General features: G+C 43.7%; 1 protein-coding gene across 1 annotated transcript in view; it reads left to right on the top strand.

The window, feature by feature from the left end:
• CLPTM1L (CLPTM1 like) overlaps nucleotides 1-14,161 on the top strand; it is a 113,224-nt gene that overhangs the window by 55,113 nt on the left and 43,950 nt on the right. The window contains exons 8-9 of the mRNA XM_074945088.1: nucleotides 1,333-1,417; nucleotides 5,083-5,186. Of these exons, the coding sequence (XP_074801189.1) occupies nucleotides 1,333-1,417; nucleotides 5,083-5,186 (189 nt within the window). The remainder of the gene's footprint in view (nucleotides 1-1,332; nucleotides 1,418-5,082; nucleotides 5,187-14,161) is intronic.

The following is a 14,161-nucleotide window of genomic DNA, read 5'->3' as shown; positions in this document are numbered from 1 at the left end:
TGTTTCTCTTTCTGCCAATTCAGGGATGTGACTCCCACTGTTCTTGTCACAAGGGCTCTTTTATATACTTAAGAGACATCACTAAATCCAAGCAAAATCATCAACCATTAATAATGCAAGAGGTTTGAAGGAAAAGAAAACGTTAAACAAGACAACACAAAACAGAATATAAATGATTACTTCTGTTATAGTCTCTTCTGTGTGCACCTCTGTGGAAAGTTTTTAACAGAGGTTATATCTTTGTGCGTGGGCCTGCATTTAACAGGACACTTTCTCTATGTAAGTTAAGACCAAAGTATTATTTTCCAAAATTGAGTCCAGTCTTAGTATATCATAGATTAGCAAAATAATTTTAGGGGCAGGTAAGTCCTGTTTGGTTTATTAAGGATAACGGTTTATGAATGATCAATGCAAGTAGTCTTAACTAAATCCTCTGAAATCAAAGTATTTAAACATTTTTAAAAAAGCCATTTAAGGAGTTGCCTTAATACAGGCCAACTAATGATTATTAAGAATTTTAAATCCCATTATATTTTTGTTTACCAATATTCAGCCTGTTTCCTTACCAAGAATACAAAGTGGTAATTAATAGGAGAAGCTACCAATGTGTTACAATAAAATTTCCATATTCCAATAAAATCATTTCACAAGGTTTTAAAATCTAATCCCTTGGCAGTTCTCTAACTATTTTCATATTGTATTGAAAATTGAAGTCTTGATGTCAACTGGACTGGAAGGTTGCTTTTTGCTACTGCTGTGTGGCTGTTTTGCCTTTTTAGCTGTCTGTGGCAGTTTGCGCTCAAAGGTGAACAGGATGAGTTGTGTTGAGTGCTGTTGAAGTTGAGAAGGTAGCAGAGTGCTGCTGCAGGATCACTCCAGAGTTTTTGTACTCTTTTGCTTCCTACTTTCATGAAGTAATAGGAAAACACACCTCTTCCAATCTTGTCTAGATTTAAAATTGGATGCTGTCATCCTTTCATTGGTTCAGTGCTGTTGTGGGTTAGTTATCTTGACATCATTGTCTTGTGAATATGCAGTCTACTTAATAAATAATAAAGATGCATGGGGTCCCTGGCTCCCTTTGTCTTCTTGTAACATGAAGCTTAGTTTTGTCAGTCCATGGATTCCCTACTTAGCTCTTCCTTGCAGTGTTTTGTGGAACTTGGGTCTTAACAACAGGGTTCACATCTCTTAGCTTTTCCTTTCTGTATATAGACTAGCTCACTTTTATTTAATGAAATCATCAACTTACATTATGTTTTTACTCAATTGACGTGCCGGAATTAGTGCAGGTTTCAATCAAATTAATGGTGCGTATCTTCATATTTGCAGCTTCTTTTTGATTTCCTTGCATTCAAAAATGACATCAGCTTCTGGAAGAAAAAGAAAAGCATGACTGGAATGTCTACAAAAGCAGGTATGGCACATATGAGGTAAAGAGGGTGTGTATTGATGTTGTTATTTACTCATATATTAGAGCACATGAATATCTGACATGCTTTAGGAGATGTGGCAAAATGAAAACCGTTTTTGTATGATTATCATGGGAAAGTGTGCAGTGATTTAATCAGTATTCAGTTATTTAGCAGAAAACTTTCGACAGGCAGGTTCTAATCTTGGTGCATTAGGCACAGCGATAATGCTTACCCTGCTGCGGAGATCAATTTTTATTGGGTACATCATTCCACATCTCTGATTAGGACTTTCTTCTAAAGCGGAAAATGTGTGACCACAAGAAAACTAAGACATTATTTCAAAAGCGTAATTGGGAAAACCTCCCTATTTTTTATAATGTTTACAAATGATAGAGTATGGGTAATATGGTTGGTTGTTATGAGAAAGGAATTAAAATTGTTGTATTTGAGATATGCAAGTTGTCATTTTGTTCTTGTGCGAAAATCATCTTCTAGTCTTTGTTAGAACTGGAAGTGTTCTCTGACATGTGCACACAGTTTACTGCGCTCGAGTTTTCAGTGATACTACACATTCACAATGATGATCCAGTTGTGACTGGTTGGATCACAGAAACCCCTTTGGGACTGCCACCTGATGTGCCTAGACTACCTCTGAGCCCGTTTTCCCTGCCAGCTTGGGACTTCGGTACTGTGCCTGTTTGAGCCAGACATGCTTGCCTGCTGCAAACACAGATCAAGTCTCAACCGTGTCCCCCACAAGCTACAGGCTTAACTAAAAACAGTTTAAGAAGCGCTCCTGTCTCCAGCACTCAGGTACCCAGGTCCCAATGGGGTCCAACCCCCAAATAAATCTGTTTTACTCTATATAAAACTTGCAGGGTAAACTCATAAATTGTTCTCCCTCTAACACCGATAGAGAGAGGGATGCACAGCTGTTTGACTCCCTCTCCCGCCAGGTATTAATTCTTACTCTGGGTTAAAGTAAAAAATGATATTAAATACAAAAAGCTGGATTTAAGTGATTCCAAGTAATAACAGATAGAAAAAGTAAATTACCAAACAAAATAAAATAACATGCAAGTCTAAGCCTAATACAACAGGAAACTAAATGTAGGTAAATCTCACCCTCAGATGTTCAAATAAGCTTCTTTGACAGACTACCTTTCTTCTAGTCTGGGTCCAGCAATCACTCACACCCCTGTAGTTACTGTCCTTTGTTCCAGTTTCTTTCAGGCATCCTTTGGGGTGGAGAGGCTCTCTCTTGAGCCAGCTGAGGACAAAATGGGGAGGTTTCCGAGAGGCTTCTATAGTCTCTCTCGTGGGTGGAAAGCCCTCTCTCCCCCTGCGTAGAATTACATCTAGAAGATGGAGTTTTGGAGTCACATGGGCAAGTCACATGTCCATGCATGACTTTTTTTTTTCTTCTTTACAGGCCGACACCATTGTCCACATGCTAGTTTGAATGTTCCCAGGAAAGCCGAGGTGTGGATTGGTGTCTATCAAAGTCCATCGTTAGCCAAGTACTCCCAATTACTTGAATAACCCCTTCACACTATGTTGACCAGATTTGCCTTAGGTGCTTCCTACAGCAAACACTTTAAATACAAGCATAGAGCCAACCCTCAACTTCAGATATAAAAATTATACATGCATACGACTAGGATGAATACATGCAGAAGAACATAACCTTTGCAAAGATATATTATATGGCATATCTCACCACCGCAGCACCTCCTGCTGTTCAGTCCAGGAATTAGCTCAGTTCATGCAGAGCACACTCTCCCGGTGGTGTCCCGTCCGTCTCTCACCCTCGGTTGGCATCTTGACCTGCTTTGCTCCCAGCTCATGGCATCCTCTTCAGGACACTGCCCTCCGGCAGTGCCCACTGCTCTGGTATCACCCCCTTCTGGGGATTTGGTGTTATCAGCAGTCCACCATCTGCACCTGATGTAGTGGCCAGCCGCAGCCTCAGAGTCTAGCCCCTTTGTCGCAGAGGCCAGCCGCAGCCTGGATCAGGCCATGCTCCTCTTCAGCCAGGTGTAGTACAAGGGGGAAGGGGAGGACCCTGGCCCACCCACTACTCTGGGTCCTGACAGCCACTCTGCCCTCCTTCTCTCCCCTTGCCCTGCTATTGTCCCTGGGCTGCTTCCCTTTCAGCCCTATGCACCTTCCTGGCCCTTGGTAGCTAGGCCTGCAGCCTGGGGTTTTCCTTGGCCAGAGCTCCCCAGCTCCTTCTGCCCTTCCCCAGCACTGCTCTGTCCAAGGTGCTACCTTTCAGCTTAGGAGCCAGTCCTGCTCCCTTGACCACCAGACTACCCTGCCCTTTACTAGGCAGCCTTTATATAGGGCTTAGGCTGGGCCTGATTGGCTACCTCTCCCCCTGCCCTGATTGGCTCTCCCTGGGCCTTCTCTGATTGGCTGCTGCGGGTCTGCGCAGCCTCTCTGGCCTGGTTCAGCCCTTCTTCTCAGGGAATGGGGCACTGCCCCACCACAGTAGCATAAAACATATTCCAGTTATGTCATATTTACACTCATAAGCATATTTCTATAAAGAATTATGGGGTGCAGTGTCACACTAATGAATTTCAAGGATTAGAGTTGCAGGTTAACATGAGAATATTTGCTAGCTGCTACCTGTATACGTGCGTAAAACCAAAGTGGAAGGATTCTGAGTGACACTGCATAGTTTTGGTTTCTTGGTACTAAAGTATTGCAGTTTTCAAAGTGTCTTCTCGGTTCCAGCATCTCTGTAGTTAGACAGAATGGTTGGGAGTTTAAAGATGTACGTTTTAAATACTACTTACAGTTACACTATTTGAAGGAAATTAGAACTGGAAGACATGAGAATCCTCTTGGAAAAATTTCTTTTCCCAGGAGGAAAGAAGGAATGTCTGTGCTGTGTTTAGCATTTAAATGGGACTGCACTTATTATTTGGCACTCAAGTGTTCTTGAAAAACACTCATATCTGTTTGCTTAGCATTTTTATTTAGTGTCCAGTTCTTGCTTTTCCTTATGCCTTTCCCCTCTTCTCTAATATAAAAATCATCAGGCAGGAAATGGTGCTATATATAATTGCAAAGTTTAACAGAACTTGAGAAATTACAAACATGCTAAGTGTCTTATTTTATCAAATACCATCAAATGCATTTTGTTCAAGGATTTCATGGCAGTTTTCACAGGCTAAATTTTGAAATGTTCATTTGCTAGAAAGTTTTATCGTCTGAGGTTTTCTTCTTAACAAGAATCACAACCATATGTTTGATACTATCTTAAAGTACTGCTGCTACATTGTTGTATTGCAACCAGTATTCCATTATAGAAATAATTTTCTTATTACAAGTTTTTGATTCAAGAATATTTCACTCCTTATGCTTTTTTTTTGCTTTTTTTTTTACTTTGCTTACTCTGAATCCCACTGATCAGGTTGTTAGTTCTCAACAAATTCTTGCTATTTAAAATCATAATTCTATTGTGACATCACTTTTCCTATAATCTTCTGTAATCTCACAAGAAGCTTTATCTGGGGAAGCAGCTCATATAGCTTGTTGTCCTTCTTCTTCCTATCTTTATCTTACAATAGTTTAACTGTAACATTCTTTCACCAGGTATCACTTATTCCTTTAATATCTAAATTATACTAACACTCATTTCTATTTTCTTACCCAGTGCTTTGGCGATGCTTCAGTACCGTGGTAATATTTCTTTTCCTTTTGGATGAACAAACAAGCTTATTGGTGCTAATTCCAGCAGGTGTTGGTGCAGTGATTGAGGTGAGTTCATAAAGCTCTGAAGTCTACTTATGTCTGAATATAGGTTTATTGCTGACCTTGCTGCTATTTACATCTACAGTACTATGGGGATGATGTTAAACTGTTCATTTTATTTATATATAGATTCATAGATACTAAGGTCAGAAGGGACCATTATGATCATCTAGTCTGACCTCCTGCACAACGCAGGCCACAGAATTTCACCCACCCACTCCTGCGAAAAACCTCTCACCTATGTCTGAGCTATTGAAGTCCTCAAATCGTGGTTTAAAGACTTCAAGGAGCAGAGAATCATAGAATCATAGAATATCAGGGTTGGAAGGGACCCCAGAAGGTCATCTAGTCCAACCCCCTGCTCGAAGCAGGACCAATCCCCAACTAAATCATCCCAGCCAGGGCTTCGTCAAGCCTGACCTTAAAAACCTCTAAGGAAGGAGATTCTACCACCTCCCTAGGTAACGCATTCCAGTGTTTCACCACCCTCTTAGTGAAAAAGTTTTTCCTAATATCCAATCTAAACCTCCCCCATTGCAACTTGAGACCATTACTCCTCGTTCTGTCATCTGCTACCATTGAGAACAGTCTAGAGCCATCCTCTTTGGAACCCCCTTTCAGGTAGTTGAAAGCAGCTATCAAATCCCCCCTCATTCTTCTCTTCTGCAGACTAAACAATCCCAGCTCCCTCAGCCTCTCTTCATAAGTCATGTGCTCTAGACCCCTAATCATTTTTGTTGCCCTTCGCTGGACTCTCTCCAATTTATCCACATCCTTCTTGTAGTGTGGGGCCCAAAACTGGACACAGTACTCCAGATGAGGCCTCACCAGTGTCGAATAGAGGGGAACGATCACATCCCTCGATCTGCTCGCTATGCCCCTACTTATACATCCCAAAATGCCATTGGCCTTCTTGGCAACAAGGGCACACTGTTGACTCATATCCAGCTTCTCGTCCACTGTCACCCCTAGGTCCTTTTCCGCTGAACTGCTGCCTAGCCATTCGGTCCCTAGTCTGTAGCGGTGCATTGGATTCTTCCATCCTAAGTGCAGGACCCTGCACTTATCCTTATTGAACCTCATCAGATTTCTTTTGGCCCAATCCTCCAATTTGTCTAGGTCCTTCTGTATCCTATCCCTCCCCTCCAGCGTATCTACCACTCCTCCCAGTTTAGTATCATCTGCAAATTTGCTGAGAGTGCAATCCACACCATCCTCCAGATCATTTATGAAGATATTGAACAAAACCGGCCCCAGGACCGACCCCTGGGGCACTCCACTTGACACCGGCTGCCAACTAGACATGGAGCCAATGATCACTACCCGTTGAGCCCAACAATCTAGCCAGCTTTCTACCCACCTTATAGTGCATTCATCTAGCCCATACTTCCTTAACTTGCTGACAAGAATACTGTGGGAGACCGTGTCAAAAGCTTTGCTAAAGTCAAGAAACAATACATCCACTGCTTTCCCTTCATCCACAGAACCAGTAATCTCATCATAAAAGGCGATTAGATTAGTCAGGCATGACCTTCCCTTGGTGAATCCATGCTGACTGTTCCTGATCACTTTCCTCTCATGTAAGTGCTTCAGGATTGATTCTTTGAGGACCTGCTCCATGATTTTTCCAGGGACTGAGGTGAGGCTGACTGGCCTGTAGTTCCCAGGATCCTCCTCCTTCCCTTTTTTAAAGATTGGCACTACATTAGCCTTTTTCCAGTCATCCGGGACTTCCCCCGTTCGCCACGAGTTTTCAAAGATAATGGCCAAGGGCTCTGCAATCACAGCCGCCAGTTCCTTCAGCACTCTCGGATGCAACTCGTCCGGCCCCATGGACTTGTGCACGTCCAGCTTTTCTAAATAGTCCCTAACCACCTCTATCTCCACAGAGGGCTGGCCATCTCTTCCCCATTCTGTGATGCCCAGCGCAGCAGTCTGGGAGCTGACCTTGTTAGTGAAAACAGAGGCAAAAAAAGCATTGAGTACATTAGCTTTTTCCACATCCTCTGTCACTAGGTTGCCTCCCTCATTCAGTAAGGGGCCCACACTTTCCTTGGCTTTCTTCTTGTTGCCAACATACCTGAAGAAACCCTTCTTGTTACTCTTGACATCTCTTGCTAGCTGCAGCTCCAGGTGCGATTTGGCCCTCCTGATATCTTTCCTACATGCCCGAGCAATATTTTTATACTCTTCCCTGGTCATATGTCCAACCTTCCACTTCTTGTAAGCTTCTTTTTTATGTTTAAGATCCGCTAGGATTTCACCATTAAGCCAAGCTGGTCGCTTGCCATGTTTACTATTCTTTCGACTCATCGGGATGGTTTGTCCCTGTAACCTCAACAGGGATTCCTTGAAATACAGCCAGCTCTCCTGGACTCCCTTCCCCTTCATGTTAGTCCCCCAGGGGATCCTCCATCAAGTGACCCGTGTCCCATGCTACAGAGGAAGGCGAAAAACCTCCAAGGCCTCTTCCAATCTGCCCTGGAGGAAAATTCCTTCCCGACCCCAAATATGGCAATCAGCTAAACCCTGAGCATATGGGCAAGATTCACCAGCCAGATACTACAGAAAAATTCTTTCCTGGGTAACTCAGATCCCACCCCATCTAATATCCCATCACAGGCCATTGGGCCTGTTTACCATGAGTATTTAAAGTTCAGTTACCAAAATCATGTTATCCCATCATACCATCTCCTCCATAAACTTATCGAGTTTAATCTTAAAGCCAGATAGATCTTTTGCCCCCACTGCTTCCCTTGGAAGGCTATTCCAAAATTTCACTGCTCTGATGGTTAGAAACCTTGTCTAATTTCAAGTCTAAACTTCCTGGTGGCCAGTTTATATCCATTTGTTCTTGTGTCCACATTGGTACTGAGCTTAAATAATTCCTCTCCCTCTCCGGTATTTATCCCTCTGATATATTTATAGAGAGCAATCATATCTCCCCATAACCTTCTTTTAGTTAGGCTAAACAAGCCAAGCTCCTTGAGTCCCCTTTCATAAGACAAGTTTTCCATTCCTCGGATCATCCTAGGAGCCCTTCTCTGTAGCTGTTCCAGTTTGAATTGATCCTTCTTAAACATGGGAGACCAGAACTGCACACAGTATTCCAGGTGAGGTCTCACCAGTGCCTTGTATAACGGTACTAAAACCTCCTTATCCCTACTGGAAATACCTCTCCTGATGCATCCCAAGACCGCATTAGCTTTTTTCACAGCCATATCACATTGGCGGCTCATAGTCATCCTATGATCAACCAATACTCCAAGGTCCTTCTCCTCCTCCGTTACTTCTAATTGATGCGTCCCCAGCTTATAACTAAAATTCTTGTTATTAATCGCTAAATGCATGACCTTACACTTCTCACTATTAAATTTCATCCTATTACTATTACTCCAGTTTACAAGGTCATCCAGATCCTCCTGTATGATATCCCTGTCCTTCTCTAAATTGGCAATACCTCCCAGCTTTGTATCATCTGCAGACTTTATTAGCACACTCCCACTTTTTGTGCCGAGGTCAGTAATAAAAAGATTAAATAAGATTGGTCCCAAAACCAATCCTTGAGGAACTCCACTGGTAACCTCCCTCCAGCCTGACAGTTCACCTTTCAGTAGGACCCGTTGTAGTCTCCCCTTTAACCAATTCCTTATCCACCTTTCAGTTTTCATATTGATCCCCATCTTTTCCAATTTAACTAATAATTCACCACGTGGCACGGTATCAAACGCCTTACTGAAATCTAGGTAAATTAGATCCACTGCGTTTCCTTTGTCTAAAAAATCTGTTACTTTTTCAAAGAAGGAGATCAGGTTGGTTTGGCACTATCTACCTTTTGTAAAACCATGTTGTATTTTGTCCCATTTACCATTGACTTCAATGTCCTTAACTACCTTCTCCTTCAAAATTTTTTCCAAAACCTTGCATACTACAGATGTCAAACTAACAGGCCTATAGTTACCCGGATCACTTTTTTTCCCTTTCTTAAAAATAGGAACTATGTTAGCAGTTCTCCAATCATACGGTACAACCCCTGAGTTTACAGATTCATTAAAAATTCTTGCTAATGGGCTTGCAATTTCTTGTGCCAATTCCTTTAATATTCTTGGATGAAGATTATCTGGGCCCCCCGATTTAATCCCATTAAGCTGTTTGAGTTTCGCTTCTACCTCAGATATGGTAATATCTACCTCCATATCCTCATTCCCATTTGTCATGCTACCATTATCCCTAAGAGCCTCTTTAGCCTTATTAAAGACCGAGGCAAAGTATTTGTTTAAATATTGGGCCATGCCTAGATTATCCTTGACCTCCACTCCATCCTCAGTGTTTAGCGGTCCCACTTCCTCTTTCTTTGTTTTCTTCTTATTTATATGGCTATAGAACCTTTTACTATTGGTTTTAATTCACTTTGCAAGGTCCAACTCTACTTGACTTTTAGCCTGTCTCACTTTATCCCTATATGTTCTGACCTCAATAAGGTAGCTTTCCTTGCTGATCCCTCCCATCTTCCACTCTCTGTATGCTTTCTGCTTTTTCTTAATCAGTTCTCTGAGATGCTTGCTCATCCAGCTTGGTCTACAACTGCTGTCTATGAATTTTTTCCCCTTTCTTGGGATGCAGGCTTCCGATAGCTTCTGCAGCTTTGATTTAAAATAATCCCAGGCCTCCTCTACCTTTAGATCCATAAATTCTTCAGTCCAATCCACTTCCCTAACTAATTTCCTTAATTTTTGAAAGTCAGCCCTTTTGAAATCAAAAACCCTAGCTGCAGATTTATTTTTGTTAATCCTTCCGTTCAGTTTGAACTGAATTAGCTCATGATCACTTGAGCCAAGATTATCCTCTACAACCATTTCTTCTATGAGGTCCTCACTACTCACCAAAACCAAATCTAAAATGGCATCCCCTCTAGTGAGTTCAGCAACTACTTGATGAAGGAATCCATCAGCTATCACATCTAAGAAAATCTGAGCCCTATTTATTATTACTAGCACTCGTCCTCCAGTCTATATCTGGAAAGTTAAAGTCTCCCATGATATATTTTTACATATAGAGATATACACACATACACATGTGCGCACTGTGTGTATGTACGTGTGTGTATCTATCTATATGTAAAAATAGTCGCTGTCAGCTTAAATTTAAGTGAACTAATTTAGAACAATTCCAGTTTAGATAGAATACACGTTAAATAACTTATCCTGAATAACTTCTGTTTAACTTGTTCTCTTCAAGGAACTCTAATCATAGAGGGTAAACAGTAAAACTGTACATATAAAAAGTGCTGTAAAATACACAAAGTAAACAAAGTGGAAAAAAAATTTTTTACCAATTTTGCAGTTCCTGTAATCTTGGAGTATTATTTCTAATTAGAAGTACAAGATTTCAAATGTGACTTTTGATTTGGAGTCCCTTAAAAACACACACACAGGTTAGGATTCTAACAAACATTAACTAGGGAGGAGCTCACGGTTCATCTGTTTAAATGTTAAAGGTTTAACTTCATTATATGGATGTGTCTGTGTTTTCCAAAATTACCACATTTACTCTTGGAATTCTGAACTAACTTTCTGAGAATGTTAAAGTAAACCTAGTAATTAGTTTAAAAATGGGTCCTTTAAGAAATTTATCATTGGGTCCTGACTGTCATTTGCTCTCACTAGAGCTAGTCAAAATTTTCTGACTGAACAGCTTTCTGTCTGTGTTGATTTTGTTAAAACATTCAACAAACAAGGCACACTGTATACGGTGGGTGTGCCAGCCTGCCTGACTGGCAAACAGAGATGAAGTCCAAGAGAGCCTGCCATACAGGGAGCCAGGAATTCCAGGGAATATATTTCAAAATTTCAGTCCAGCAAAAATTTAGAGTTTGACTTTTTACCCTATTCAGAACAAACAAAACTGTAAAAACTCAAATATATTCACAGGATAGAAACTGCGTCTTGGCTAGCTCTAGTTATGTCTCAGGATCCAATTTTCTACTAATATTTGTGTAAATATTCAATGTTAAGAAATTGGTCAGTATGAAAAGTAGGACTGCCAGAACTGACTTTCAGGCTTCCTGTTTAAAAATGTATGAAGAAAAACTAAACAAAAACTACAAAGAAAATTCAGAAGGCATAAAAAGTTAGACTGTGTGAAGTTTCATAATGTTAGTGCGCTACTTATAAACACCATAATTTATGACCCGTTTTTAAGTCTGTTGTACCATGCAATCCAAATTAAGGAACGGCTTTCACAATACTTATTTAAAATCCTTAGCTGAGGTTTTTATTACCTTGAAAGCTATAGTAAACAGGCAATGAGTGCTAGGGGGTTTATTTGTACTTTTCAGTTAAATGCTGATACCTTTATTAACCTTTATTCATTGATCCAATGAATTCAGTTAATTCATTGACTTTAGTGGGACTACTGAAGGAGTAAGATACTGTTCTTCAAGTGATGCTCTCTATATGTCAAGGGTGGCCAAACTGTGGCTCTTTCACAGTTAAAGTAGCTCACATTCTCCACCTACCAGCCTGTGGGGGAGGGAAGAGTGTGTGGCTTTTCCACCTACCAGCCTGTGGTGGGGGGTGGCTTCTCCACCTCCCAGCCTGTGTTGGGGCTAGGGGCTTCTGCCAGAAATGACTGGTGCCTGCTGAGAGTGGGGGGCACAATTTACAGGTTTGCTCCCCCAACAGCTTGAATCATGCCCCTCCAGGCACACCCCACCCCCCCTTACCCTCAGTGGCCTCTCCCTTGAACTCCCAGGTGGTAGCTTCTTATGGAGAGGCAACAACAAAGACCTGGGAGCTTCAGGGAGGGGCTGCTGCTTTAGCTCTGTGGGGAGAAGCAGCAGCAAAAGGAGTAGCTCTCCTTGCAGCTCCTTGCTCTTTGTCATTGTCTCTCCCCACGGCCGCAGCTCCAAGCTTGCCGGCTCCAGCAACTGCCATGCAGGGACGGGGCCTGGTGGCACCATGTGACTGAGCAGGGCCAACAAACCCTGGGAAAAATCTGGGTGGGGGCCACCCGATGTGCCCCTGCCACGTGTCACCTCCGGACTTTCTGCCCAGTGGGGAGGGCCGTCCCCGGGGCTTCAGCCCTGCGGGGCATGCTTACCTGGGCTCAGGGCTTCAGTCCTGCAGGGTGCACCTGCCGGAGCTTCAGCAGGAGCAGGGCTGAAGGCCCGAGACCTAGCAGGTGCCTACCGTGGGGCTGAAGATCTGAGTCCCGGCAGGCACCTCATGTGAGGCTGAAGGCCCAAGCCCTAGCAGATGCACCCTGACTCTCGAACTTATGAAGATTGTCTTATGCGTCTCAGATGGTCAGTAAGTTTGGCCACGCCAAACTATATGTATTCCAAACGTGGGTGTGCATGCGTGCTATGTGTCGGAGCCAGAAAATTTCTGTAGCAGTGTCCATTCACCTGCATGAGCAATGTCCGTAGCCACAGAGTCAGGCAAAGTTATATGAGGCTGTGCGGAGTGACGCCCTCTCAGTTCCCTCGTACCATCGGATGGTTGAAGTCAGAATCCCTCTTCCTCTGCGATTGTAGTTTTGGGTAACAAAGCCCTTTCTTTCATTTGTAGCTAGTCTTCTTTTGTTTTTCTCTTTAGTTCGCTGTGCATAGTTCTGAGTGTAGTGTAGTCAGATTTCTGTTTCCTTCCCCAGGGACTATGCCCCATGTTCCAGGGTTCAAAAACTATGCATCATGCTCTCTCTCATTCTCAGTGAGCGACGAGCACCAATGCTGTCTCTGCTGTCTTGGGGAGACTCATCTTGCTGCGTGATCTGTCTCTCCTTCCATCTGCAGACTCCTAAAGCTTGCCAACTTTGCCTCCACAAATTTTTTTGGAGGATGCGTTCCAGCTGCCTGCTCCGTCCAACCCCAGAGTGGCGGAACCATCGGTGCAGCGCCCTTCACTGGTGGTGAGTGCTCCTCCTAGCACGTCCCATGCCCCAGGTCCGGCAGTGCCAGCGGTCTAGGATAAGCCCAAGCTTGAGAGCCAGAAGCACTTGCATGGGCATCGGAGCAGGTCCCCTTTGCAAGCTGGCTCCAAGCACAGCACTCCCTCCCTAAACTGCCCCAGGTCGGTTGAGCTAAGCTTCCTTTTTCTGAGGGTAAGGTGAAGAAAGGAGGACCTGATGGCCCCACTACCTGCCATAGCAGCTACCTGACTGGAACTGTCCCTAGGTGCGCACCACCTGTCCCCTGTGCATCTCAGCATCCATCAGTCTGTTCACTGCTGCACACACCACCTCGCTCTTTTACTTCTCACAGGGACATTTCCCAGACCTTGGGACAATGTGAGCCCCTTCTCCAGTCAGCACATCTCTAACTGCCCTACCCTCATTCTCCGCTGCTCACTGCACACGAACCTCCCGCTCCAGCAGAGGCACTGCTACAGCTCCAGGAGGGGTGCTTTAAGCCTATGCATTCCGGCCCACCAGTACTGACTGCTCCACCACTCCCAAAGGCTTATACCACTCATGCTCTTGCCTCCTGACAAACAGAAGCTGTGGACCTGGGTGTACCCCTGGAGGAGGTTGCAGTATCAGCACCATCAATTGGTGGACATCCTGCAACGACGAGGGCCATTCGGGTGGCACTGCCTGTTCACAATGCTATCCTGCAACCTGTGAGAGCGGTCTGGCACATGCCGGCTTCCTGTGCCCCCACACTGAAATGGACAGTACACTGGTACTTTGTCCTGGGCAGATTTCCTATTTTCCCACCCAGCTCCCAATTCTATTGTGGTCCATGCGGTGACAGAATGCGTCTGCCAGCACACCCAGAAATCCACACTTCAGAGCGGGTGGGCAAGTGCCTGGACCTTTGGGGCAGGAAGGTCTACTTGGCAGCATTGCAATTTTGTATTGCCAACTACCAGGCTCTGCTGGCGAAGTATGATTTCCCCAATTACGCCAAGCTTGCAGCGTTCCTGGACGACCTGCCACAGGACAAGCAACAACACTTCCATGCCCTTCTGGAAGAAGGC

This window comes from Natator depressus, chromosome 2 (assembly GCF_965152275.1).
Source record: "Natator depressus isolate rNatDep1 chromosome 2, rNatDep2.hap1, whole genome shotgun sequence".
NCBI lineage: Eukaryota > Metazoa > Chordata > Testudines > Cheloniidae > Natator > Natator depressus.
This window is presented reverse-complemented; position numbering and strand designations above follow the sequence as displayed.